This window comes from Anopheles arabiensis, chromosome 3, assembly GCF_016920715.1.
Source record: "Anopheles arabiensis isolate DONGOLA chromosome 3, AaraD3, whole genome shotgun sequence".
In the NCBI taxonomy this organism is placed as follows: Eukaryota; Metazoa; Arthropoda; class Insecta; order Diptera; family Culicidae; genus Anopheles; species Anopheles arabiensis.
Window position 1 is genome coordinate 30,917,892 of NC_053518.1, and position 27,515 is coordinate 30,945,406.

At 45.8% G+C, this 27,515-nt stretch overlaps 3 protein-coding genes and 1 long non-coding RNA gene across 6 annotated transcripts; 2 read left to right on the forward strand and 2 right to left on the reverse strand.

Moving 5' to 3' along the window:
- The first annotated feature begins 188 nt into the window (after positions 1-188).
- On the forward strand, positions 189-4,680 carry LOC120901690 (coatomer subunit gamma). Of its 3 annotated transcripts, XM_040309836.1 has the most exons (8): positions 191-430; positions 649-776; positions 869-2,504; positions 2,580-2,764; positions 2,845-3,019; positions 3,175-3,360; positions 3,432-3,584; positions 3,656-4,680. In XM_040309836.1, the coding sequence occupies exons 1-8, from the start codon at positions 391-393 to the stop codon at positions 3,784-3,786; spliced, it is 2,634 nt and encodes an 877-aa protein (XP_040165770.1). In that variant the 5' UTR covers positions 191-390; the 3' UTR covers positions 3,787-4,680. The 3 variants fall into 3 exon arrangements, with proteins under 3 accessions (XP_040165768.1, XP_040165770.1, XP_040165769.1); XM_040309834.1 differs by having other exon boundaries at positions 189-430; positions 869-2,764; XM_040309835.1 differs by lacking the exon at positions 191-430 and having other exon boundaries at positions 591-776.
- LOC120901691 lies at positions 4,661-6,202 on the reverse strand. Its single transcript, XM_040309837.1, has one exon. It carries the CDS (start codon positions 5,961-5,963, stop codon positions 4,827-4,829), a length of 1,137 nt encoding a protein of 378 aa, XP_040165771.1. The 5' UTR covers positions 5,964-6,202; the 3' UTR covers positions 4,661-4,826.
- Positions 6,203-10,600: 4,398 nt separating this feature from the next.
- On the forward strand, positions 10,601-27,147 carry LOC120901607 (segmentation polarity homeobox protein engrailed-like). Its single transcript, XM_040309685.1, has 7 exons — positions 10,601-11,123; positions 12,004-12,909; positions 14,357-14,599; positions 17,662-18,011; positions 20,352-20,409; positions 26,325-26,605; positions 26,733-27,147. Exons 2-7 carry the CDS (start codon positions 12,105-12,107, stop codon positions 26,949-26,951), a joined length of 1,956 nt encoding a protein of 651 aa, XP_040165619.1. The 5' UTR covers positions 10,601-11,123; positions 12,004-12,104; the 3' UTR covers positions 26,952-27,147.
- LOC120901610 lies at positions 21,758-24,374 on the reverse strand. The gene is made up of 2 exons (XR_005739312.1): positions 24,115-24,374; positions 21,758-22,098 (listed from the first exon to the last, which is right to left on the reverse strand). It is a non-coding gene; the product is annotated as an uncharacterized LOC120901610 (long non-coding RNA).
- Positions 27,148-27,515: the final 368 nt, after the last annotated feature.

The window sequence follows — 27,515 nt, forward strand, 5'->3', positions numbered from 1 at the left end:
GCTATCATTCCAAAGTTTGTATAAGAAATAAACAATTTTTCCTTAAACGATTCTGTCCGATAAGAGTAAAATAACGATCATTTTTTCTTTTTGAACTGGTCTAATGACAGTTCAGTGGCCCTGACAGTCACCCTTCACCGCTAAACGTCAACCCACCTGTCAAACAATCTTTATACCAGCCCGCCTGACAGGTCGAAGGGGCAGCAGCAAAAAAAACTACATCAATTATTGTGACGTGGTTGAAAATTTAGGACCGAGGAAAAGTGTTTCGTTTGTCCGGCACAAAATTGCATTAGATTTCGTTGAAAAATCCATCCCCGCACGGTGCAGCTGGTGGTATTGTGAAGCCGCAAAGATAACGCACACACCAGCCCGGTCCCGGTTATCAGGATGAGCTCGTTTAAGCGAGATAACAAGGAGGAAGATGACGGTATGTACTTTTCGGCAGCGGCGACGGCGGCGGGGAAAGGGGCGAATCGAACTGTTTAATCGCAGTGACCATTGGGTTCGATTCGTTTTGGAGGGGTTTCGCCACGATCAAACACTAATTTGCTTTCCTTCCTACCTTGTGCACATTGTGTCGGTGCTCTGGTGGCTGAACGAAAATGTGGCGCACGAAACGGGGACGTACGCGACGGCGGGATGCAGGTGGCAATCCGTGGCAAAACCTGGAGAAGACGTCGGTGCTGCAGGAGACGCGAATGTTCAACGAGACGCCGGTGAACGCACGCAAATGTACACACATTCTCACCAAGATTCTGTACCTGCTCAATCAGGTAGGTTTACATCGCCCCCCGTGCACCTAGGGGGAGTGTTTACATCTGCATGTGCTAATTGTAATCCCCCCCCCTTCCTCTTCTCTCCACAGGGTGAGGTGCTGGGCACCCGGGAAGCGACGGAGTGTTTCTTCGCGATGACGAAGCTGTTCCAATCGAAGGACGTCGTGATGCGTCGCATGGTGTACCTCGGCATCAAGGAACTGAGCCCGATCGCGGACGACGTGATCATTGTGACGAGCTCGCTGACGAAGGACATGACCGGGAAGGAGGATCTGTACCGTGCGCCGGCCATCCGCGCCCTGTGCAGCATCACGGACAGCACGATGCTGCAGGCGGTGGAGCGCTACATGAAGCAGTGCATCGTCGACCGGAACGCGCCCGTGTCGAGCGGTGCGCTCGTTAGCTCGCTCCATCTGGCCAGCACGGCCGGGGAGGTGGTGAAGCGCTGGGCCAACGAGGCGCAGGAAGCGCTGAACAGCGACAACATTATGGTGCAGTACCATGGGCTCGGGCTGCTCTACCACATCCGCAAGGCGGACCGGCTCGCCGTCACCAAGCTGGTGAACAAGTTGACGCGCCAGCACTTGCGCAGCCCGTACGCCACCTGCTTTCTGATTCGCATTGCGTGCAAAATCATGGAGGAGGAGGACGCAAGCGGCAACGCAACGGAGGACTCGCCGCTGTTCAACTTCGTCGAGTGCTGTCTGCGCAACAAGTCGGAGATGGTGGTGTATGAGGCGGCCCACGCCGTCGTCAATCTGAAGCGCACGAATCCGCGCGAACTGTCGACCGCGGTCAGCATACTGCAGCTGTTCTGCGGCTCGTCGAAGGCCACGCTCCGCTTTGCGGCCGTGCGCACCATGAACAAGGTGGCGATGCTGCACCCGCCCGCCGTCAACGTGTGCAATCTCGATCTGGAGGGGCTGATTGCCGACTCGAACCGATCGGTGGCGACGCTCGCCATCACCACGCTGCTGAAGACGGGCGCGGAAAGCTCGGTCGAGCGGCTGATGAAGCAGATCGCCACGTTTGTGGCGGAGATTTCGGACGAGTTCAAGCTGGTGGTGGTGCAGGCGATCCGCTCGCTGTGCACCAAGTTCCCGCGCAAGCACGCGGTCACGATGAACTTCCTGAGCGGGATGCTGCGCGAGGAGGGCGGGCTGGAGTATAAAACGTCGATCGTCGACACGATCATACTGATCATTGAGGAGAACCCGGACGCGAAGGAGGCGGGCCTGGGGCATCTGTGCGAGTTCATTGAGGATTGTGAGCACACGTCGCTGGCGGTGCGAATACTGCACCTGCTCGGCAAGGAGGGCCCCTACTCGAAGTGCCCGTCGCGCTACATCCGCTTCATCTACAACCGGGTCATCCTGGAGAATGCGACCGTGCGGGCGGCAGCCGTCGCTGCCATCGCACAGTTCGGTGCCTGCTGTCCGGATCTGCTGCCGAACGTGCTGGTGCTGCTGAACCGGTGCCAGATGGATTGCGACGACGAGGTGCGCGATCGGGCCACCTACTACTACACCATCCTGAACCAGTCGAACCCGGAGCTGAACAAGCGGTTCATTGCCGACCACGAGATCGTATCGTTGCCACTGCTGGAAAAGTCACTGAACGAACATCTGAAGGGCCCGCTGACCGAGCGGTTCGATCTGTCGATCGTGCCAAAGTCGCAGGTCGTCCAGCCGGAGGTGAACGAGGAGGTTATGATCATGAACAAAGGTAGGTTGGAAACGAACCGGCTTAAATGTCCCTTTTCTTACACAAACGTGCTTTTCTCTCCTTTTTCCCCTGTAGCGGCACCAAAAATTGCACGCGTCAATCGCGAAGAGGTTAACACGGAGAAGCTGCTGGCCATCCCGGGCATCCATCATGTCGGCGCGCTGCACAAATCCTGCGCTCCGGTGCAGCTGACCGAAAGCGAAACCGAGTACACGGTGTCCTGCATCAAGCACTGCTTCGCGCATCACATCGTTTTCCAGGTAAAACCAATCCTTTTTGCTTTTTCCAATGATCGTAATTAACTCTCATTTTCTTCTTTCCGCTCTTCGACGCTTTCCAGTTCGACTGTGTCAATACCCTGTCCGATCAGCTGCTGGAGAATGTGCGCGTCGATCTGGAGCTGCCGGAAGGGTTCGTGTCGCGTGCCGTCATACCGTGTGCGAAGCTGCCGTACGGTGACAAAGAATCGACCTACGTTATCGTTCAATTCCCCGAAGATGTGCCCAGCTCGATCGGTGAGTGTGAGGTCCAATGTGAGGTCCAATGTGAGGATCCAAACAACCAATGACAGATCATTCGAGTTGCTATGGATATCGCGTATCGTTGGAATGTAGTTTTTGCGGGTTTAAAATGCTTGCTTAATTTAATTTCCCCATTTTTTTTGTTTTAGCCACACTGGGTGCCACATTACGCTTTTTGGTAAAGGATTGCGATCCGGCCACCGGTCAGCCCGATTCGGACGAAGGCTACAACGATGAGTACATACTGGAGGACATTGAGGTCACCGTGGCGGATCAGATGCAGAAATCGAAGAAGCAAAACTTCCTCGCCGCGTGGGAAAGTGCCGATACGGAGGGTAAGGGATTGTGGTTTTGATGCGATCAAACGAGATTGATGCTTACTGTATGCCCTTTCCACTATCCACAGAATGGGTCGAAGCGGAAGACACGTTCGAGCTGTCGTCGGTGACCAGTTTGCAGGATGCCGTCAACACGATCCTTAAATTCCTGGGCCTAGCGCCGGCGAATCTGTCCGAGAACGTGCCGGATGGTGCCCATACCCACACGTTACTATGCTCTGGTGAGTGTGCTGCTATTGGCGCCATCCAAATTGGCCAGTGTCATTAATTTCTCCACATCCTCTTTTTGCAGGCACGTTCCGTGGTGGTGTTGAGGTGCTCGTCCGCTCCAAGCTGGCCGTGGCTGACGGTGTCACAATGCAGCTGACAGTTCGGTCGACGGATATGGACGTGGCGGAACTAATTACATCCGCAGTAGGCTAAGCGAACCACACACGACCACACACATATATGCGAGACATACGACAGCCTCTAGACAGTCTGACACGATACAGAACCCCCCTCTCCACAGCCCCCCCCCCCCATCCCCCTTTTCCAACACGTGTGGGGCTTTTACGGGGGGTCATTAGACTTTAAACGGTTGTAGAAAACGCGCACGAAAAGAAAAGGGACACGCATGTCGTCCCACGTGCTCCGTGCTGTTGCCGGCTGTCGACGGCTCTTATTACTTCATTCCGTGCATTATAATATCCCAAAACGCGTGAGCCTTCGCGCATGAAACTAGCAACAAACGAAACACAAACAAGCAAGGAAACAAAAGTGTGGAATATATTTTTAACGTACGTTACATCTAGCGACATAAACGAAGCAGGCATTGAAGTGGTGCGCGATGCAGGAAGCGTGTGTTATTGTACGAATTTCGTTACGTCCTTTTTTAAAGGAAACTGAATAGCAAACACTTGCTTCAAGCTTCCTCGAACCACATCCACACATCGAGAACAGTTCTTTTTTTATCCGGCACTTTTGCTTTCAACAAACAACACCAAAACGAGAGAGAGAGAGAGACGGAGGCATCGTGAACATACATATATTTTGTGAACAAAGTGCTTTGTTTGTTAAGGCGCATTAGCCGCGGCCGGGTTGGATCTGGAGCTCACTTACACTTAAGCTGGTCCATTCGGCCGAATCATACACCTTAGCTCTCCTCCGTTTCTCACCATCTCCCATTGTCCCGGGCCAGCAATTTCCACGGCTTTCTTTTTTTCTTCCCGCAAAAGGGGCGCACGTGTATGTGAATATGTATTAATTAGTATAATCTGAGGAAACCCAACACGAGGAACAATAATAAAGAAGCATGTTTACTTTTGTTTTCTTTAATTGGCATTTGTGTTACCGGCTTTGTTTTTCGAAAATTGATCAAAAAATAAATAACTAAAAACAGAGTGTGGCACTCTCTCGCTTTTCTGTGGGGAAATTTTAGACACCATCTGGTAATTTGTTCGAAACCATCATCGCAACACAATCTACACGCCGCTCACCGTGCAGCCACCGAACATGTCCTCCAGCAGGCCCACATTCTCCTCGGTCAGACGAAACGTGCGCCAGCTGTTCGGTTGCTCGCGCAGCACGCCCAGAAACTCGTTAAACCCATCGTAGCTCGTATCGCCGGCAACGTACGCTTTCGTTTCCTTCGATTCCGCCACCAGCCGGACACGCTCGGTCGGGCGACGGTGGGCCGGCAACCATCGGCCGCTGGCATCATCGGTTGACGCACCGTTTCTGCTCGATGGTCTTGCGCAGATCGACGCAAGCGCCCTATCGACCAGCTGCTTCGTGGTGGGATGGCGCAGTATCGGCTGCAGCTCGGCGCACTCCTGAAACACACAGAACCGGGCCAAATCGGCCGTCTGGATGCGCTCGAACCGCACCAGCTCCATCACCCGCTCGATCGCGCCTTGCCGCTCGGTCCAGTCGTACATTAGCCACTGGCAGGCGGCGTAAAACACGTCCGTTTCGTCAAACACTGCAACTATGTTGGACGCCAACAGGACGGACAGATCGTCCAGCGAAAGCTCGCAGAACTCGAGCGTACTGACGAGCGCCAGAAAGAACCGACAGATGCGCCGTAACATCATGGGCTGCAGTTGGACGTTTTCGTACCGGCGCGCCTGGAGAAACACGTAGAAGGCAGCATTTTCCACCACCCGCGGGCTGTCCAGATACTGCCAGCAGCGTTCGATCAGTGCCGGGATGCGCAGGTACTCGGCCGCCGACAGGACGGCGACAAAGCTTTGCCATTCCAGCGGCCGGTTCGGGTCGAGTATCCAGTCGTAGACGATCTGGAAGGCGGCCGGTGGGACCTGGTCGGCCGGCAGCTTCACGACTGGCTGGCCCGGTTCCACCTCCTGCTCGAAGTACTCGCTGAAGCACTGCAGCGGCAGCAGATGGCAGTGGACGAGCGTGTCCGCGATGTGTACCTGCAGGTCGGTGTTTTCGCGCCGCTTGATTTTGCCCTCCATCAGTGGCCACAGCGCCGTTCGGTTGCTGGCGTGGAGCGGGGTGAAGGCAGCTTCAAGCTGGTCGGTAGAGATGTGCTGCCGCAGAAAAGAATCGGTGGAGGTGGTGAAGTGTTGCAGAAACTCGTCCGATTCTTGTTCCATGGTGGGGTGGGTTTCGCTTTATTTTTTTCAACCAAATATTTCTTGTCGGTGGATGAAGTTGGCAGCAGAAAAAAAAGAATATAAAACAAACGTACGCGCGGATCACTTTGCCTTTAGAGCGTCGGCAGCAAACACAATACAGCAACGATGGAGACAAAAAAATGCCCTATCTATCGGCTACTGTGATGGATGATCCTGTTGGGCGGCCTGTAGGCGACGAACCCTTGGCGACGCATGGTGCGAATGCGCCTTCTTGGATAACTTGGATGAGTTTGAAGTGAATTCCAGTGCGAAGCTGTCCGAGTGTCATTCTAGTGACGTGCTCACTGACGTGCCAATCGCCAATATGGAGTCCAATATCCATCGTAAATACAAATATTGATCACAAGCAGGTACACTTTGTCTGCATAATTTGCTCGAGGAATGTCTTCGGTCGTCATCGGTCTTTATGGTTAGATGAGATTCGTGTCATTGAGGATAACGTATTTTGTACATTAGTGACGCCGTCGTTGAGGTTCTATAGCTCTACCTCTTTCGCCAGCTTTGTACCAATGTCCACGTGCCTCAGAAGTTCCATCTTCGAACGACTGATTTGCAATAAAAAAACGTTTCCGGTTCCAAATCGGGATCTCAAACTTGTCCTCCAAAAATGATCTCAAATCCATACCATACCTGGAATAGTTTCTGAACAATTGGAATGGAATTGTTCTGAGGTAGTTATGAATCCATTCCAGTCCTTTTCTTTTTATGACGGGCCAAAAACTGTATCTAGTTCTGTTTCAGTGATTTTGTGAAGTATTCCCGCAATCCCACCCCAGTTCAGGAACCAATACAGTAGATATTTCAATTCCGGTGTAGGATACCGTCTACCACGCGTAGAAATTGTGGCCACCCAAGTGAATTTGTGTATAGAGTGATTAAAACATTCCTTTTGCGTGACCTCAAATCCCGCTAAAAGTAATTAGGAAACTAGCCTGCCAAAAGCGGACAAATTAAACACAACAATTCCTATTACCAGGTGCCTCCGATAGAATGAGCAGTTTCAATAAACTCTGCTTCCACACACACACGCATCGCGTGTTCACCACCACCACCACGTGCGCGCGGTAAGCCTTCAAAACCGCAAAAACCGTTAAACAAGCAACGCCTGCATCGGCCCCATCCAAGCAAACCGGTTCGCACAATAGGATTCTAATAGGAAATTATTCCTTGCAAATGCGGCGGCAACAGCTTGGAATTGCTCATCGCGACGATTTTCCTACCTCCGATTATCATCGTCAGCGAGTCATCATAAATGTGCACAAATGTTGGCTGGTCTCGACGCCGTTGTCGTCGGTGAGCTGAGTCGTCCTAATATCGCCGCAACCGGAAGGTTCAAATGCAATGAAGAAGACCGGTAAAAAAGCGTTCACAATCGGTGTGGCCCGAGGTGACGTTATGTGGTGCACCCTATTGTCCTTTTACTGCTGCTGCTGGTGCACCGAGAGAGAGAGAGAGAGAGACGCTTAATTTATGATAATTGTCTCGATACATTTTAATCCCTTAGTCGTATGCAAATTGTGGCACCGAAATGTCGCGAACCCGGAGTTTTGGTTGACCTCATCCCTATTGTCCTTTCTCGCCGATTCCCTCTCTCCCCCTCCCCATCATGTATATGGGATGAGTTGAGAAGGACACATTTGCATGCCATTTTCACGAAACTTTGCGGTGTGTACGTGTGTGTGTGTGTGTGCTTTAGCAGTGAATGAATTTATTTCGGTACATTAAACCGTTTTGGCTCTGCGGCTTTTTAGTTGCGGACTTGAGGAGTGTAATTGTTGTTTATTACTTTTTTTGTTGCTGTTGCTACTGTTGTAGTATTCAGAGGAAAAAAGTCCTTTGATTGTTTGGTTTGATACTGCGAAAAGTAAATCGACTTCCCGCAGAGTTTGTATTACACTTTGGTGAGCAGCATTAATTTGGATAAAAAGGATTTGCAAAAAGGATAATTATCATCCACTTGAATAAAGTCTCTGATGCAAAGATGACTTCTAAAGTTAATATAACATCGTCAGAAAAAAGAGAGAAACAAATAAATAAATTAAGCATAATTCAGCACTTAAAATAATTTAAAGAAACTCAAAAGAGGCATAGAAATGATTTTTAAACGATTAAAAAAACTGAAGAGAAGTTAAAAAGATGTATTAATAAATAAGAAAATAAAAGAACAATAGATTAGAATAGAAAAAAAATAAAACAAAAGGAATAAATTCGTACAAAAAAAGTTAAAATAATCTTAAAGGTATGAAACTATTTAAACAACTTAGTGTACCCAGAAGAGATATGAAATTATTATTTTTTAAATGAAGAAAACTGCAATAAAATACTGTTTAAATTACTTTAATGAAATACGTGGCGTATTAGTCTGCTAAGTAGCACACTGTTGTGTATCTGCACCTACCAGCCGCTCTATACTAGTTTTATTTTCCATTTATTTTTGCTACAAAAAAGCAGTAAATCGAATAAACAGCGACAGCAAAAAAAGAAAAAAGAAAACTGCTCTGCCCATGGAGCACCCATAACACCCATAACAATATCAATAATCATAAAAGGCATTTGAAATCCATTAGGGACAAATCTTTTTACATTTTATTTACCTCGCACCAATTTGTTTTGACCCATCTCCCTTCGCTTACCGTACCGTACCGCTCTCTCTCAACAGCTCTCGTGGGGATTAAAAGCACCACGTCGCCATGGTATGAAGCCAAAGGGACGAACGTAATCGAATGAGCGAACAGGACGCGAGACGCCCGAACCGAAATGCGAATGCTTTGTCATCGACACCCAGCCACCAAGCGGATGGGTCTCCCTGACTCCCCAACAAAATCAACCAAGGGGAGAGAAAGAGTGAGCGAGAGAGTGTGAGAATGTGTGTGTGAGAGAGAGAGAGTTTGTGTGGGGAAGTTTTCAGAAAATAAAACAATCATCACAGTTGGCATTGTTGCTCCTGTTTTGGGGAGCTGAACGGAAAGCAACAGCAGAAGAAGCAGCAGCAGCAAAGAAAGCTGACTAAACATTTGACGATTATTATCACTGTTATCACCGGCACAACGGGGCTTAGATCAGGCTGAGTGGTGGCTGAACAATTCCACTCCCTTTCTGCTGCCCTTTAATCTGATGGAATGAGTTCGACCGGTGGTAATTGCTTCCAAGTGCTTTCCAAGCAAGCAGAGCCAGCACGTGCACGCACACGGTGGTCCATAAACTCCACATACACACGCGTTGGCTCCACCCCTTCCGATCGGGGCCCCGTAGATGACCAATCGGAAGCATTAAAGCATCATTCGTAATGGCGTCCTTTGTAGTGGCGTTCGCGTTGCGTTGCCAAGCGCATGCGCAGTGGAGAAAACTCCCCTCCCAGCATGGATGCGCCTGGTCGTTGGTGTATTGTGGGATTGCAGTCCGAAGCATTGCCGTTGCCGATTTCATACGGTGCAGATGTTCGCTTTAGCTAATATGCGATGACAAAATAGCGGAAAATTCGCAATTTTAGGTTAAATTATAGATGATTGTCATTTAAGTTTGAATTAAGATAATTCACAGTGCATGTTTTATATGCCATATAAATAATATAAATTCTACATAAAACATGGGATCAAAAAAATGCATTAAAAGTCTTAAAAAGTCAATATTTGCGATTTAAATGAATTTTTCCAATAATCATAATATCTTTACAAACAAGCATAAATCGATATTAAAGCAACACTTTACACTAATTGGACAATCAAAGGGATCAAAGCGTACGCAAACAAGATAAACAAGACGTCTCGAGCAAATTGAACACGAGCAATAAAATTATCCTATCAACAGTGATTAAATTTGCCACCATCTTTGCTTTCACAGCCTTTGCCGAAAGCATACCCCCTATTTCCCCCTTCCCACACAGTTCCTGCCCAACGAGCCATCCAGTTACATTTTAATACCGTTTAAGCCGTAAACTTCTGGCCCTACCTCCAGCAGCCGCCGCACGCACACACACACACACACACACACTACCTCTATCGATAGAAAATCGCTCTATTAAGTCGAAATATAGCCCTCACGGACGATTAAGCATCTCCTTTCACCATTACCAGCACCCGCAACCACCGCGATTGGGCCGGACGTCGAAGCCGCTGTGTCCGCCTCACTGTCAACTACGCGTGCCCCAAACCAACTCGGGCACGGGCACAGTCACGGTACATTTCCTTCACGGCTTCCTCAAGATGTCAGATGCTGGCCCGCGGGGTGGATGGAGCGAGAGCGCGCGCGCCCACTCGGTGACGACACCGCACTCAATTTGATTACTTTTTATTATTACGATAATCATTGGACAAACATGCAATTGAGCGAACGTGTTAAAAGCACACTCCCCCAGTTACACACACACGCGCGCACATTCCCCCTTGTGTGTGATTTGCGCAACCGAAAAGCGCTCGTCTCACTCGTACTCATGCGCGCGAGGGAAAACGGCAGCATTATCATCAGCGAGATAGGGAGAACGGTAGGTGGATGTGTCCGCGGAAGCAGCATCCACAGCAAAACGCACACCCGCCCGAAAGGAAAGATGCACACCCATGATGAGCTATCGGTTTATTATCCGTTTGGGGGTCGTTCCGGTAGGACCTGTTTTTTCCTTCCACTGTTCCAAGGTGCATTTCCATCTCAGTCACAAGTGAATGTTTGAGTCGTGAAGCGTGTGCAAAGGAATAGAGATACGAAAAGAAACTCCACCAGTGAGCTCAAGCTTGTGTGACAACCAAGGAAAAGGGCAAAAAGTAAGCTTAAATGACCCTCTAGTGGTGGTTGGCTAAAATATTGCTGCAGCCTGGGTATCTGGTGCAATATTGTGTGCTGTGGCAAAAATTATTGCAAGTGTGGCCCAAGGGCAGAAAAGGCAACCATACGGATAGTGATGCAGTGGAACGCAAACAAACGAATGTGAAAAGTTTTCCCATTTCAAACAGTGTTCACAGCTTCCAGATTGTGTGACTAGTTTGGTGTAAAACAAAAATGGAAAAGAAAACATCCAAGATTGATGCTGATAGTTGTACCTAAAAGAATTGCTTTGGATTGTTTTAACCAGAAAAAAACTAAGTGTTTAATGCTACGTAATGTGCTGAACGAAATAATATGTGATAAGTAAGCAAAATGGATTGAAATAAGCGTTTTGTTTCATGATTTTTACTACCTATACGCGAAATAACATAAAAACGTCGATTTTGTGAAGCAAATTGCCTAACTTTAGGCGTACCAACATGCGGGTATAGAAAGCAAACTAAACGATTCGTATTCGATTGATACAAAGATGCTGAAACGTAAATTACATACCTTTTAGCAACAAGTTTAACAATAAAACAAAGTGTTTTGTATGTTTAACGCCTAAATGTAGGCAATTCTCACAGCAAAAGTACACTTTTTCAGTTACATTAGCTCATTTTCTTATACAATTTCATTTAATTTGATTGTGAATGCGGTGGTTGATAAATTGAAATTATATTTTTGCCGTTCACTGATTATTCGATTGCATTTCATAAAGCAACATGAGTTGCAAAAAAGTGAAAATCGTTCTCTGGACTACCTTAACCTACCTACAACTGGTCACACTTTGTTCACGGATTCACTCTCTATCGATGACGATAATTGATCAAAGCACTAGAAAATCAATAAAGCAAAACAATTCCAGCAAAACAAACACGATTCCCCAGGTGCAGTGAGCGTGTTTTGTGGCACGCGCCAGTCCAAAATCTGTTTCGCCCTTGGAATCCATTTTTCTAGCAGCTACTTTAAGCCCGCACTGCCCACCATTTCAACCTGCCCGACAACGGTCGATGGAGAGCGACGATAATTAAGTTAGTGTCGATTTTTCCCACATCGGCCGCCGTGTGTTTGAGATGTTCAATCGAAATGAATCATTTTATTTGCTTTTTATAGGCTCGCATTCGGTTCTTGCGAAAGGTTCTGTTTGATTTGCTCAGAAATTGCTGAACTAACAGATGATTTATTTATTTCCTTTTTCCAGTTACACCTTTAATACTGAGCTCGATCAAAAATAACCTTTTACACGGAACCAGAACCACCACAGCTGCTCCCTTGCAACGGATAACTGGTGCCGCCGGCAGCATGGAACAGTTGGCTCATTTCGTGACGAAATCGTTCGATTTCAACAACAGTCGCGTGCTGGACCTGCTCAACATGACGGCCAGCGCCGGGCCGATTTCACACCCCGATTATGGCACGCGGGCCGGGTCCGACTCGGACCTGCTGTCCAACACAAGCAGCAGCCTCGGTGGTGATCTGGAGGATGAAATTCATTCTCACTCGCTCGAGGTATCGCACCATCATCGGCTAGGTCCGGCACTACATCCACTTCGATCGAACGGGCTACCACCGGGCGACAGGGAAGCAACCCGCGAAGAGCCAACGAACGAGGACGAGGAAACGATCGACATAGAAATTACCGATCTTTCGTACAGTAATGCAGGGAGCGGTAGTGTGGTTGTGCCGGAAGGTTGTGCCCTCCAAAGCTCTATCTCCCTCAAGCCGACGGTTGTGTTAAGTGGTTCCGGCGGTGAAGTGACGGCAGTGGGTGAGCCAAATCACGACAAGGGGACGGTAGAGCACTCGCTCATGCTGCTAACCGGTCCGAACAATAATGAGAAAGGTGTAACGAATCGTAATGAAATTAGTGTTATACGCAAATTTGACAATAAGAGGTCGCGAGTGGGTGAGGAGGGCTCGGTGCAGGAGCGTTCTTCATCGAGTGAAACGGATGAAGCTGGTGTACGTAAAGGAGGACAGGGTGGAGAGGCTGGCAAGAGAAGTGTTGCAAGTGATGGGAATGAGGGTGGAAATGGAAAAACTATTCACAAGCGACACGTCCCCCGTAATTGGCTGATTGCTGATCTGGTTGATGAGAAGAAGGAAGGTAAGAGAGTGCTTTACTCCACTGTTTGGTCTGGGTGCTAGTGTAAAATTGAAAAATTTTAGACTACTGAATAAATAATTTCACAGATGAGGTGCACAGAGCGTGATATTGTGCTACAGATTGCATACTTTTAGGCTAAAAGTTATGGTACATTTTGCTACTAACTATTATTAGACATCTCTGTTTAAGATTGCATATATTCAGGCTGAAACATATTCGACATATTCTTTTGAGATTGCATACCATCAGGGTTTAAAGCAAAGTGTATGAAGATCAGGTGGTCTCATAGCCTGTTTTTTATAGCAAAAGTTGAACGTCAATTTTGACAGCATGGGTGAAAACATTTCCCCAAACAAGCTTTCTGATGACTTGCCTAATACACAAACAATCTTAGAATCTTCGTTATTTGCACTGAAATACCTTAAAAAGCACTCAAAATATTTCTTATTGTAAGCTAAACCAAATCTGAACTAATTAAAATCCATTTTTGGATCAAAATAATGCCGTCGATGAGGACACCAATGTGTACTACGTATGTGTTGCTAAGAACAAAGCGAACCGTTCCTATGGAAATTCATTTCACCCATTCTGTCAAAAAGAGCTTTTTTTGATTCCGAAATTAGTTGTCAATTTGTATGGGACGAGACCACCTGATATTCATACACTTTGGTTTAAAGTTATTGTGGATTTTATCAAAGTGTATGAATATCAGGTGGTCTCGTCCCATACAAATTGACAACTAATTTCGGAATCAAAAAAAGCTCTTTTTGACAGAATGGGTGAAATGAATTTCCATAGGAACGGTTCGCTTTGTTCTTAGCAACACATACGTAGTACACATTGGTGTCCTCATCGACGGCATTATTTTGATTCAAAAATGGATATTAATTAGTTCAGATTTGGTTTAGCTTACAATAAGAAATATTTTGAGTGCTTTTTAAGGTATTTCAGTGCAAATAACGAAGATTCTAAGATTGTCTGTGTATTAGGCAAGTCATCAGAAAGCTTGTTTGGGGAAATGTTTTCACCCATGCTGTCAAAATTGACGTTCAACTTTTGCTATAAAAAACAGGCTATGAGACCACCTGATCTTCATACACTTTGGATTTTATAGTTAAGATTGCATATTTGCAGGCTGATAGTTGTTGCACATTTTGCGTGTAAGATTACAAACTTGAAGGCGCGGCACTTGAAGTTTCAAATAATTAAAAATCTGAGCTGAAGATAGCATATTTGCAGGCTGTAAGCCATTATGCTATAAGCCTGAAAGTATGCAAAAACACGTTTCAAGCTCATATTAATTGTTTATTCAGAATGATATCATCTATCAACAATCTATTTCTATCTCAAACTATAAGAAATTCGTAGTTTTACATTAGTTTGATTTAAAAAGTAACTTCAAGCAATACATTCAGTAATGTGTACCACGCTGTACTCTAATTCCCAGACAAAACCAAAGATGACGTTGCCTTAAATCTCGTGCGCTCGGAAAGTGAAACCGGGCCACCCAAGCAGGCCAACGGATACGATCCCACCGGGCTGCAGGTGGTACGCCCCAAACCAGCCTCTGAGCTGCTCAAGCAAAGTGTCGATCTCATCAACAATCATCACTACTCGGGGGTAGTAGGATCGATAGGCAACGGCACACACAGCACAACCGTTCCCGGTACCGACGTTGAATCTGACACAGGTAGGTCTCCTTTCCGGTGTGAAAAAACCGAGCAAAAACAGGGACAGATAATTATTTAACATCCTCTTTCCGTGGGTAAGAAAGTTGAACAGTTTTGCCCTTACCACACCTATCCCTATCGCCCCACCGAGAGTATAAGAAAGTAATCAAATAAATTAACCTCTTGCAATACAAAAAAGGGTTGCGCACGGCGCGGATGAGATGGGAACAGCAAGCAAAAAAAAAGGGACACAGTAATATTTTACCAAACGATCACAGTAAAAGCCTTTGCGCATTAATCCAGCAGCCCAACGGGAAAGAGCTAATGCGGAAGGGCCTTGCAGCGAGAAGGGGAAGTCGTTGTCTATTAATTAGCATTCGAAGCAGACAAGGCAAACCACGTCGCAGCAGCAGCATCGTAACGAACTCTGCTTCGGTAAAGTCGCTACTGTCAATTCGCTTAATTTTGCACCATTAATTCTCCGTGTTTGAGGTGCCTGGTGCCGTGACTGGGATATGCTCACTGCGCCAGCAAGGAAATAGAGGCAGTCGGTGGTGTTCACCGCCATGCTTATAACCTCTTCCTAGCAGCTCTTTAACATCTTTCGTGCACTCTTTTAAGTTGTCTTTACCGCGGCAGGGCCATGTCTTGTACAAAGTATTTACATTTCATTATCCATCTAAAGCCAATCCTTCCCGGATGGGAAGGATTTACACTGCTCTAAACGGGGGGCAAACAAGAAATGATCATTTCGAGAGCTAGTTAGCTAAAATGAAAGAGAGAAAGGTACGGAGACAGACAGACAGAGCGAGCTAGAGAGTCATGCAGCAAGTGCTATCGGGTCGCGTTTGCGTGTTAATTAATTAATTGGTTGTGCCGTAAGGAAGATGACTTAATTAAATGGTTGTTTTCTTCAAGATTTTCCTTACCCGTTCGAGGCGGGGAAGGTGATGTTGGGTTTTGGTGGGATTAGCAGTGATTGAAGAAGCATAGGATTACCCGTTTCCAGATTATGAGCAACTCGTTTGCCAAATGTTGCTTTACCTTTGTAAATCTTGTTTCGCCGAATTAAATGGTTTCGGTGAAGTGTTGGATCGTTTGATTCAATTTATCGGTCTATCAATTTATATGTAGCACTTAGGGCAAATGGCATTTATAAGACACTATTCAGATTGTGTTGATTTGGAGACTTCAATTTCAGCATTAAAATATTCATTTTCAATAAAATACCGATCCAGAAACAAGTCTTTAAAGTTCATATTTTGAAAATTAATCACGTTTAATAGCTATTTTTTGTCCTGTTTCATTGCAAAAAAGTCATTTACATTATTTCTTCTCATAAAAAGTCTCAAGTTGTGCAGCCCTTGTCCCTATTTATTCCAAACAATTTGTAATAAAACGATATTATACCCATTAGAATACAATTACTCTCTCTCTCTCTATCACTGAGTATCCCCATGGTGCATATATTAAATTTATCTGCAACACACTCAATACATAACTCTCCCCTGACAAACTGTTATCTGTGCTACAGCAATTGCATCGTGGAAAAATTGTGCTTCCCTTCCATTCCTTTCCCTCTCACTGACACACTACAAACCAACTCCACACGCAATCGGCATCGGAAAACTCATTACCACCACGCTTGTGTCCTGTGTGCGGCGGGGTGTGATCGTTTTACAAACGGAAAATCAGTACAAAACCAGTACCAGCCTTGTATGCAGGAGAAGGTGATCCACCAGAACATTCACCATGGGTTGCAAAATGTAATAACAATCGCAACACCATTACTCGCCGGCCCATTACTCCAACCTTTGTCTTTGCCTTTGCCGATGCTGTGTATCATAAGTTTGCTCTTTTAAATCACATCACCCACCACTACCACTGTTCTAAGAGAAGTTCCGTTAAAAAGAAGCAACAGAAAAAAAGGAAGTGCTGAACAATAAAAACCTTAAGTGGTAAAAGATAACGCACTGCACGCCGTTTGAGGTACATTTACCTGCTGCTCGAGAAAAGCAACAAAAAAAAAGCCAACCACCCATAACATCTTGAAACATTACCATCCTTAGCGTAAGGCTTCCAGCTGCCATCGACCACTCCATAACATCAGGCAGGCAAGTTTGTTATTAAGTTTTGTGCGCACAAAATAACCGTACTTCATCGGTGTGCCCAGCGTGCGAACGTCGGTGTGGAAGTTCATCTTTTGCTCAACCCCCGTGAAAAGTTGTAAAGCCACGAACCGCCACGCCGTTGTCGAAGCCCGAGCGCACCCGTACACAAACTTTAGACTATTATTGTGTTAAATTGATATAAATTGCATTACAAATAATCATGAATAAAAGATTGGACTAGGGCGAGGCGATGCGAACTGAGGGGTGAGGGGGCGAGTGGTTGCGCTCTGCTGGTTCGGCGGCTCGTTTGCGCGTGTAAAACACGGGCGGGAAAAACGGTACGGAGTCGTTGTTCGATAGGGCGTACAGCGTTGAAGGATAGAACGTTTGAAACAGTGGTGTAAGGGAGTTTAATCTCGGCCAACTCCCGCTCGGTAGAGGAAGAGCCGGGCCTTTGCTCCGAGGTGATTGAGGTGCGTTCGAGAATAGGGAGATTGAAAGGTTTGATTAAATTTAGCCTTGTTTATGTGGATTGAGCGTGAACTCAAGGGCGGCAAGGTTACGTGTGGAAGGGGACCCTGTCGGCTGGTACTATCACCATCACCGTTTCGTGGTCAAGGAACTTCCGTTTTTAGTGTGTTTTTATTGACTCCGTTTTAGTTTTGGTTCGGGTGAAGCGCCTAACAGTATGCAATACTTATAGCAAATGTGTGCTATTGCACCCGATGTAGAGAACCATTAATTAAATTACAATAATTTCGCCAAAGTAATGCCTTTTTTCGTCAACTTTTAATGCTGATAAATGATGTGCCTCACACGAAAAGAAGTGCGTACCACAAAGCATGATCTCTGGCTGATGAAGCTCCTCAACATTATTAATCATTTCTTTTCCTCAAATTTCAACGAAGAATAATTGTTCCACCGTAACAACCGATAATCTGTGATCTGTTTGAACGTTTTCTCTTCATCAGAGGCGCGCATTCCGGCACCCCGCCAGCAGTCACTCTCACCCGAACAGGACGATCCATCCTCATCGGCCGATGGGACACGATCGGACTCTGCCCCACCACCACCACCACCACCGGCTCCCCCGACGGCCGAGGACCGGCTGAAACATCCACCCGAATCGTCGGCCCACGTCGCGAACGGGCACGGTCCACTGTCCGCCCTGTCGAACAACAAGCAGCGCCGGTCGCGAACGAACTTTACGCTCGAGCAGCTGAACGAGCTCGAGCGGCTGTTCGAGGAGACGCACTATCCGGATGCATTTATGCGGGAAGAGCTAAGCCAGCGGTTGGGACTGAGCGAAGCAAGGGTGCAGGTATGTAAGGAAGGGTATAGGAAGAAGAGAGCGAGAGAAAAAAAACAGTTCCTCACCATTTCGGGTGGCAAAATCACTTAGGCAAATTGAAAGGATTACTGCTGCCCGTGGGTCCCCGGGCCGGGTGGTTACGAATATTTTTAAAAGGAGTTTTTCCTTTTGGGCAAATGGTGCGGGAAGGTGCGAAGCGATTTTGGACGGCACAGACTGTAAAATAATTTGAATTATCGAGTTCTAGGTGGTTTACGGTGCATACGTTATTTGGGGACGCATAAAATTGGCTTAGAGGGAAGGGAAATTCAGGGTTTTTATTGTACCAGGGATACATTTATCGACATTCAATAACACCTAGAAGGGTTTGCACTAGTGATGTGCTCTCTGGAGCGCACCCAAGACTCCGATCCAACTCCGACTATTGTTAGTTCGATGCCAACTCCTGCAAAATTGGAAACAATTGTTCCGAGTCGGAGTCGGCCGGAGTCATCCGGAGTTGTAGTCGTCCGGGCCGGTGTCGTTTGGAATCGTCTGGAGTCGTCTAAGGTCGTCTGAGATCGTCTGGAGTCTTCGCTGGATGATTCCGGACGACTCCAGACGACTCCGAACGATACCGACCCCGACGACTACGACTCCAACTCTGGAAGACTCTGGATAATTCCGAACGACTCCGGACGACTCCGGATGACTCTAGACGACTCTGAATAATACTGGGATGACCTACCTTCCGGAGTTGGTTCCGAAATGGTAGCAGTCGGATCGGAGCTGACTCCGGATTCTTGCCTACCTTACCCATCACTAGTTTGCACACATTCGTGTCGTGTAGATTGCATAGCTTAAGGCGTCCAAACTTTAAATGCGTTTAGTAAATTGTTAAGCATTTCTTAGAGCTCTTTTCTTCTTTTTAAAGGTTTTGTTTTACACCTTTTATCTGTTATCTTAAAATTAAAAGAAGTTCAAGAAATCATTCCTTTCTAGTATGTGTCAGCTTTAATATAGCTCAACCAGTCCCGTAATGAGAAAACAGATTCAAACAAAAATCCACATCCAAAGCATGCTACGATCCAAAGCTGGGCGCCTCCATTAGCCCCACACCACGGCGTGGTCGCGCAATAATTCTGCAACTTTTTGTTTATCGCACTTCGATCAATCGCACCGATAAAGATGTTTGGAGTTTGGGGTAGTGGTAGAAGTGCCTGTGTTACTGTGTACTTGTTTGTGTGCGAAAGACAGGGGTTCTGCGGAAAAAGTGGCATTTAATTAAATTAATTTGCTCACCATTAGCTGGCGAATTTGTTACGTTGCGTAAATCGGACATTAATTTTCCACTAATTGATTGGCTTTCCTTCTTTTCTTTTTTAGTTTCGCTCTTTCTTAAGACCGTGCCGTTTGTTTCGATCCCTTCAGAGCAAGAGGGAGAGCTAATCGATAGCGGTTTCGGTAAGAAAGGAGCTGTGTGAATGTTGTGCGAAGTGATTTTTGTTAGTAGCATTTAAAAATAGACATCCAATCGGTTATTTATGGTTCAGTGATGAGGCAATCGGTCTTTCAGTATTGGTCAAACCACTCACCCACTTAATGGGGTTTCCATTACGCTGTTGTTGGTGGTGGCGTCATCGAACAGGCGATGCGAGTCATCTTAGGTCTGTTTGGTTGTAGTGCCAGCACTTCCGAAACACAAGTTGTTGTCAACCCCGTGATAGTCCCTTTCGACCCCTGCAGCCTATCCTTTTCCCCCGGAGCTACTCCTCACTCGCTATTTATATCAATTTCGCTCAAGATGGCCGTTAAATTAGCCGTGAGTTATGGACCGGCGGGAATCATAATTTTGCCTCAGTCCCTGCCAATCCCCCGTTTGTCTGTCCCGGATTTCATTAAACGGGGTTGAGTTGCAGGATGTGCAATACAGCTGGACACAGCAGTAGCGGACTGTGGACGGGATTTATGATAGCCATCAGACCGGTTGCAAAAGCAATGTGGCGTTAATTGAATTTTTCGACCAAAAGAAAACAATTCCACACACACACACACACACAAAGGGAGAGATAGAGAAAGAGGGGAAGAGAAAGTATCATTGTAGTCGTCCGTCAGATGATCTTAGCAGTGATTTTGTGTTCCCCCGTTTCTTCGATGAAAGTTTCACTCCCAGCAGATTTCCGGAGATGCGGGTCAAGAAGGGAATGGAACCGTGCCACGATGCCGAAAGTGTAATCAAGCAAACGTAGTTCCGTGTGCTGCCATTACTCATCATAATAAACGCTTTAGTTTGCAGTTTTGTTGCAGTTTGGAGTTGCTTATTTATTGTTCCATTTTTTTTCTCTCCCAATTTTCTTCCTTCCCAAACAGGTTTGGTTCCAAAACAGACGGGCAAAGTGCCGCAAGCACGAGAATCAAATGCATAAAGGTGAGTTTTATGAATAGAAAAAAACATGTTCTCCTTCATACAGTCAGCACCGAAAATACTATAATTTCCATTATAAAATCATAAAATGGCGCTTGGACACCACAGCGAACAACAATCCCCATTTTGTCCAACAATGTCCAATGTTCCACATTAACTTCTAATTGGCCATTTATTTCACGTAGTCTCTCGTACAGCGCAGCCACACACATGCAGCCTTATAAATTATGCATTCGATGCAACCGATTGCAATATTCCTCGACTGTCCGGTTTCCCACCATCTCCGGGCCTTTACAATCGATCATCGAACCAAATCGAAGCACAATCTGCCGCACGGACAACACGGGGTTTGATGTTAATTTCCACAGCTTTTCAGCCGATTGGAAAATTTATCACAAAATCCCCCAACTTGTGTCATCTCGTTCTCTCTCTCTCCCTCTTTCCCTGGTTGCGCATATGTGCGCATTAAAATTGAACGCGAACGTGTGCGTGTTTTTATGATCAGTATTTATATTTATTGAATAGAAGAAATTTTAACCCTGCCCCGCCCATCCAGCGTATGGCATGAAACGCTCCGGAAAGACTATAGGAGGGCGATGGAGAGGATTCGATTTGATCAAATAATTTATATTCTGATTTATGTTTATGTCCTCGTGCAGTGAGCAATATCGTTGCCGCTCCTCGTTGTCGCTGCCTGTAAAGTAATGCGCTCTGTTCTGTTTGGGGGTGAAATTTCCACATTCAAATGATTCGGCACACCAAACACAACGAGGGAAAGGAGGACACGAGCACGTCAAACCCTATTTCTGAATATAAACCTCCCATGCGCCCAGAAGGGCGTGTGGTGTGCTTTCGAGTTGGAAAAGACACTCACCAATGCCTCACCAATGATTCCCACGCCCGTGCCGAATCGATGGTCATTTTTATTGACCATGTGAGAAAACCGGTCGATAGGGTCGAATCGAAGCCAAATAAAAGGATTCTTCAAGCAAGTGCCACATTGAGTCTGCGCATATGTTGCGCAACTTAAAAGAACACAGACACACATGAGGCTGTGTCCTTTTCCTTCATCTTCTGCCCTCAAGCATCTCGCTTTAGCCGAGGCCCCAAAAAATCCGAGGTCATTATTTATGCCGCCCCGTAGGAGACTGTCATCAATTTGGCTTCTAATTTAATTCGGTCGTTTATGAAAAATGTATTGAATTTGCATTTGCACACGCTGACGACCCGTTTCACCCTCGTGGCGTGGCGAGTTTTGTTAAAGACGGCGTGCAGTTTAAAATGCTACCACACAACAAGCATACGGTGAACGACTGTTGGTGGTGGTGATGGTGGTGTTTTTAGACAAACATTAATTAGATTGTAGCGATTTAATGAAATTACTCATGCAAACCACCGTTAAAATCGTTGCGTTCTCCTCCTGCGTTTGCAAAGTTCCAACTGAACAGTACGTGAGATTTAAGAGGGGTACCTCGGGAAAGAGTGGTACCACAATTGACGCGATGAATGTCGGCCCTTTGGCTTGGGCAGAATCTTCGTCCCCAAAGCACAGCCTGATTGTTTCACGGTGTAAGCGGCTGGATGGTGCTAAAGTCAATTAATATTATTGAATTCGTCGCTTCAATCACAGCATAAACACTCAATTATCCGATAAACATGGCTTTTACACCACCACCCACCATTTGTTTGTTCCTGGGAGAGAGAGAAAAAGAGAGAGATAGAAAGAGAGAGGTGAAGAGAAACAAACAACAACCTCAATTGTCTGTGCAGAAGGGTGCAAAATAAAGGGAACCCGTTTCGTTTAACCCCTGATTTGTATCCGATTTCTCCCTATTCCATTTCGAATGCGCGAGAGAGCGACAACCAGCGGCACAAATCGAAACAAATCGCTGAAACTTGAAACAATTATTTTGTCCAACACTGCTGTGCGTGTGTGTGTGTGTAAGCTTAGTCCTTGGCACTGAAACCGCACCCGAAACAAGAACACTTGACTCACACTTACTGGTTTGCTCGTTCCACAAAACCAGGACGAAGTGTACGAGACAATGATGAACGAAGGGACAAAAACTGTAATTTATTGCACTGGGAATAAGTGTCCTGGGAATAGTATCCTGGAAGGAACGTGTGTCCTAGCTTGGCACAGCCACATACACGGACACACACCGAATGGGATGAATTTCTCTACAGTGCCAGTCGCGTTGCTCGCCTTGCGCTTTACGCAAGACGGACGCCACAAGAGTGTGAGTGGGAGTGAGGCTGGTGAAAAATAGATTCGACTTAGCGTCACGCGCGATAAGTAAAGCAATTCGCTCAGGAAGCAATTCGCTAGAAAGCATGTGTTGAAGCCCTATTTGCTGGTTTGCACACAGAGCGATGCGGTTCGATGCATTTTATAAAGGCCAGGGTACATTGTCCGTACTCGCTAGTGTAATTTAGATTTTCACTAGCACATCTGACGACGGCTGACGACGGAAGCTTTTTTTGGTCATCGAAGGAATGGTCGAACCGGGTTTCAAAATTAAGTATTTTTTTTTAATGATTTTATGGTGCGAAAATAGCTTAAATACTTACTCTCTTACTCTATAAATTACAAAGCTTTTTCAGTTCAGTTTAAGTAAAAAAAAACATGGAAAAATAACATATTTTCTGAAGCGGCTCCAAATTGTTTGGCAAAATGCTTCGGTCAGACGCCGCCAGATGCGCTAGTAAAAATCGAAATTACACTAGCGAGAACGGACAATGTACTCCGGCCTTCAGGATGCATATTGATTGTTTTTAATTTAAAGATATTAAATACCTAATTTACATTTTTTTATCATCATTTTTATCATTTGATTTATGAATTTTTTTTTTATTTGATAAAAATATGACCTTTTAAAATGTTCTCCTTTTTTATTAATATTGTCAACCCATAAAACTATAGCACTTACTGTATTATGATATCATAAGACTATTTTGGTGGAGATATGACTCTTGAGTAGCTAATACTACACTAACTCTTTTATTATATAATCATCATTCACTAACTACAACAGCAATACTAACAGCAATGCTGACAAAGAGTGACATGAGGCGCCATCTATTGTAAAACAAGTGGTACTAACTCAATACTCATCCGCACCACTATTTAAATAGCCTTGCTACTAACGTTTCAAAAAACAAAACTTAACTGTGTACCTTCCACACAAAATACACTATGAAAACAAGGCATACGGGCCAGCGAACTAATGAAACTGATTCACATTTCCTCGTTAGCACAGTTTTTGTTCGGAATCGTTCGTTCAATTCTCAATGCAAAGGCAACAAAAACAACTCCAAAAACAGGCCATTTCGTCCTGAAAATGCTCTCCCCGCTGTTTAGATTGGTACCCGTACGCAAACAAACCACCGACGTCACGTTTTGTGCATTCAAATCAGCGGAAAGGCTCATCGAATCCCGGAACCTCCCAGCCCCCTCCATGGCCTACCCCGGGTTCCGAGAGCAAATTAGCTTGTGCAGCGGTGTGCGTCGAGTTCAACATCCGAGTAGGCATTGGGAAAAATCGTGCCAACCAGCCGCGGACGGGGAAGCTAAAAAGGGAAGCTCCCACTGTGTGTGTGTGTGTGTTTGCACAGCCAAATTGGCAGACAAACAGAGTGTAAACATTCACTGAGCTCCGGACCGGGAAAATAATACATGCAAATTTAAATTATGCACTTGTACTGTACCTTTCCCGGGATGGAAGCGACGAACCCCACCGCCACGTTTTGCCTTGTCGTAGAAGTCGCCATGTTTGGGGGGAATGACAAATTACATCTAGCGGCGCAGCAGCAGCGGCGCACACGTTCGACTGGGGCGTCGATTTACTGACTCGACAAAACCACCAATTTTAAGCCGTTTTGTGCTTAGTGATGGCGGTTGGGCTGCGACATACTGCAGCTTTGCTCTCCCAAGCCTGCAACAAACACACACACCTTTCTACACAGCAATGTGCAACTGAATCCGTCAAACGGATAACGGCACTGTAACTCCATCGCCTACTAAACGAATCCCCGGCGCCATTTACGGGGCAGAGCTAGAGCTTGTGCAAACGGCGCTGTGGCAACCCGTTGGGGGGGTTTGTTTCTAAGCAAACAGTCACCCAGGGCCGACGACGTGATGTGCATTTGCAACCGACCTGTTTTTAGTAGTGTGGTTTGTGTGTGTGTGTGTATTATTTCCGTCCTTTTTACTGCCGCGTTTTTGAATGTAAACCTCCAAACATGAAACGGAATGCTTTCGCCACCTGCAGCAGCGTAAAAAGGGATATTGGTGCCGCCTTGTTTTTGTATTTGTTTTTGTTTTTTTTTGTGTTAAACCCTATGATGTGAGCCGTGATCTCACAGTGATACGAGACGAAACGAATGATTTTATTTTCAAATCAAGCTGCTCCTACATTCCGGGGCTATAATTCCCCTACCCGCTCCAAAAAAAAAAGGTTTCGTTGCCGAGTCGGCAATAAATACAACACAAAATGATAATTTAATAAACTGTCTGACGACCCTGTTCCATTTTTCCTTCCCTTTTCTCTGTGCTGTTTTTCCTTCCTTTTCACACCTAAACCAACACAACCATGTGTGTGTGTGTGTCCCTTCGAAAAGTGCTGGCCAGACTAAGCAAAGACAGTCGGTCCTCTTTGCACCCTTCGCGACCAACCGACCGGTAGCACTCTGTTGCGTATCTCTGGGCTTTCTGGGCTGGGAAGGGAGAGACGACGCGGGACCGGGGTCTGGGAGTCTCCGGATTTATGGGATTACATCAAATGTAATCACATAATTGAATTAGCTGCTGTTTCTTCCCGCCCGCTCTGCCGTGCCGTCCATCATACCCTCCGCCAGCCAACAACCAGCCAGTATTCCAAATCAAGTGGAAAGATAAAGTTAAGGGCGAGAAATGATCATAAAACGGGAACGAGGGGTGGAGGAAAAGGAACCAAAAAAAAAAAACAGACAGAGTGCCGACCAACCGAGAACCGATCGCCCTGTGAGGTGGCACTGGGCAAGAATTTCGCTCGTTCGGGAGGCGAGTGTTCAAATGCTCTTGCGCTGGTCTTGTTTTACGAATTTTTAAAGTGAGCAATCTTCAAGGCTTTTTATATTACTTTGCAGCCTACATAAATTGCATCAGGCGTATGATAATTGCATTTATGATTCATAACAGTGAAATTATGTGCTATTGGTATAGGGTACGAGCTTCATTTACGAGTGCGTTACGAGCGATTTTTAAATTATTAACGAAAATACAAAATTTAATTTTCACAAAATTTATGTCTAAAATTTTCTTTAAATAATCAGTTCAATATTAACGGATTTATGACACTAGCTTGTAGTGGTATTGAGCAGCAAAGTCAGATTAGCGTCAAATGAAATTGTTTGTAAGGAGTATCCTTATAATTTCATTTAAAAATGGATTGATGTTTCGAAATACATTTAAACATTTTCAATTATATGGTTGGAAGAATTTGAATTTAAATTAAGTTAAAATAGAAAAATAAAAGTAACTAATATTATAATAAAATTAATAATTATCATATTTGTGTTATACTTTTTATGATAAATTAAACAAAGTTAATCTTAAAACCAACCTTCAGTCACTCGTCTTGTCTGTTGTTTGTTGATGTCTCCTTAAGTAAGCTTCTCTGGTTCCGTTGTCTATTTAGTTGAGACAGGTTTTCCTCCATTTACCCCCACCCAACCCAACTAAACGACTGTGCAGACTGTGGGCCGTTGAAGCAGCCGGAACCCGGAAGTGGAATTTAGTTGGCTATCATTCAATTCTTGCCTTTCATAAATCTTTTACCTTTCTCCTGTGTTTAACGCTGGCAGTGAAAAAGGGACATTGTTTACATCTCTCTCTTTCTCTTTCTCTCTCTCTCTTTCTATCTACCTCTCTTCCCCAGGAATTATCCTTTCGAGCCACAGCCCACCGGTCACAACACCGCTCGAACCGTGCCGGATAGCGCCGTATGTTAACGTACCGTCCCTTCGTGCCGGAACCGGCGGTGTCCCACCCGGCAGTGGTACGGGTGCGTCTGGATTGCCCCCTTCGTCATCTAACACAGCAGCAGCGGCGGCGGCGGCGGCAGCTGCGGCGGCTGCAGCGGCTGCCGTCAACCATCCCTTCCCCGTTGCTGCCTTTTCTGCCTTCGATTCCGCGTTCATATCTGCCGCAGCACAGCAGGTAAGAGGGCGCACACACACGTTGCTCCATCATAAAGCTCCCTCCGTTGTGTAAAACTCTCAACTACTGGATCCTGTTTTCGTTCTCTTTCGCACACACATACACACATATACTCACACACATACAGTATGCAGCGGCCCTTTCTTCCGGTTCCGTTCCGACGAGCCTTTTCTCCCTTTCCCAGTACGTCCCGCGACCGGGTGGATTGGCGGCGGCGGCAGCGATTGCCACGCTGCCCGGCTTTAGCGTGGCGCACGACAAAAACTCCAGCATCGTCGATCTGCGCCTGAAGGCGGAAAAGCACAAGGAAAATCAGAAGAAAATTGTAAATAATGTGTCGTCGTAATTGAGGGTCGGGGCGTTTGGGTTTTGGTGGAAGGCCAGCGTAAAAAAGCTATCGATGGTGGAGACATCGGCGCATCAACAGTGTTCACCTTAGTTTTCGGTGAATTAATAAGTGAATCTGTAATGCTGTGTGGGCAAGAGGGTGGTGATTTAAGGTCGCTCACAATACTTCTTGTTTTTTTCCTGTGTAATATATACAGACAACTCGTTTCGGTAGTGCTATCTTCTGTGTTGATTATTTTAACGGGGATATTGGCCTTTAATCCTTTACTGTTTTTATTGATCCATGGCATCCGAACACTCCTTTGAATAGGTGGCCTTCAGAGGGTACATTATGTGTGTATAAGGTTTAAAACAAAATTGAAAAATTGAGAAATAGACAGTATCCTCAAATATATGAAAGAGTATGTAAGTAAGTAAGTAAGTAAGTAAGTAAGTAAGTAAGTAAGTAAGTAAGTAAGTAAGCTATAGATCTTGTTGACAATTTTCCTAAATTACCAAAAGACTGGTATTTTCAAATGCACTGACTTTTGTATAGACCCAGGCATGTCCAACAAAATCCTAG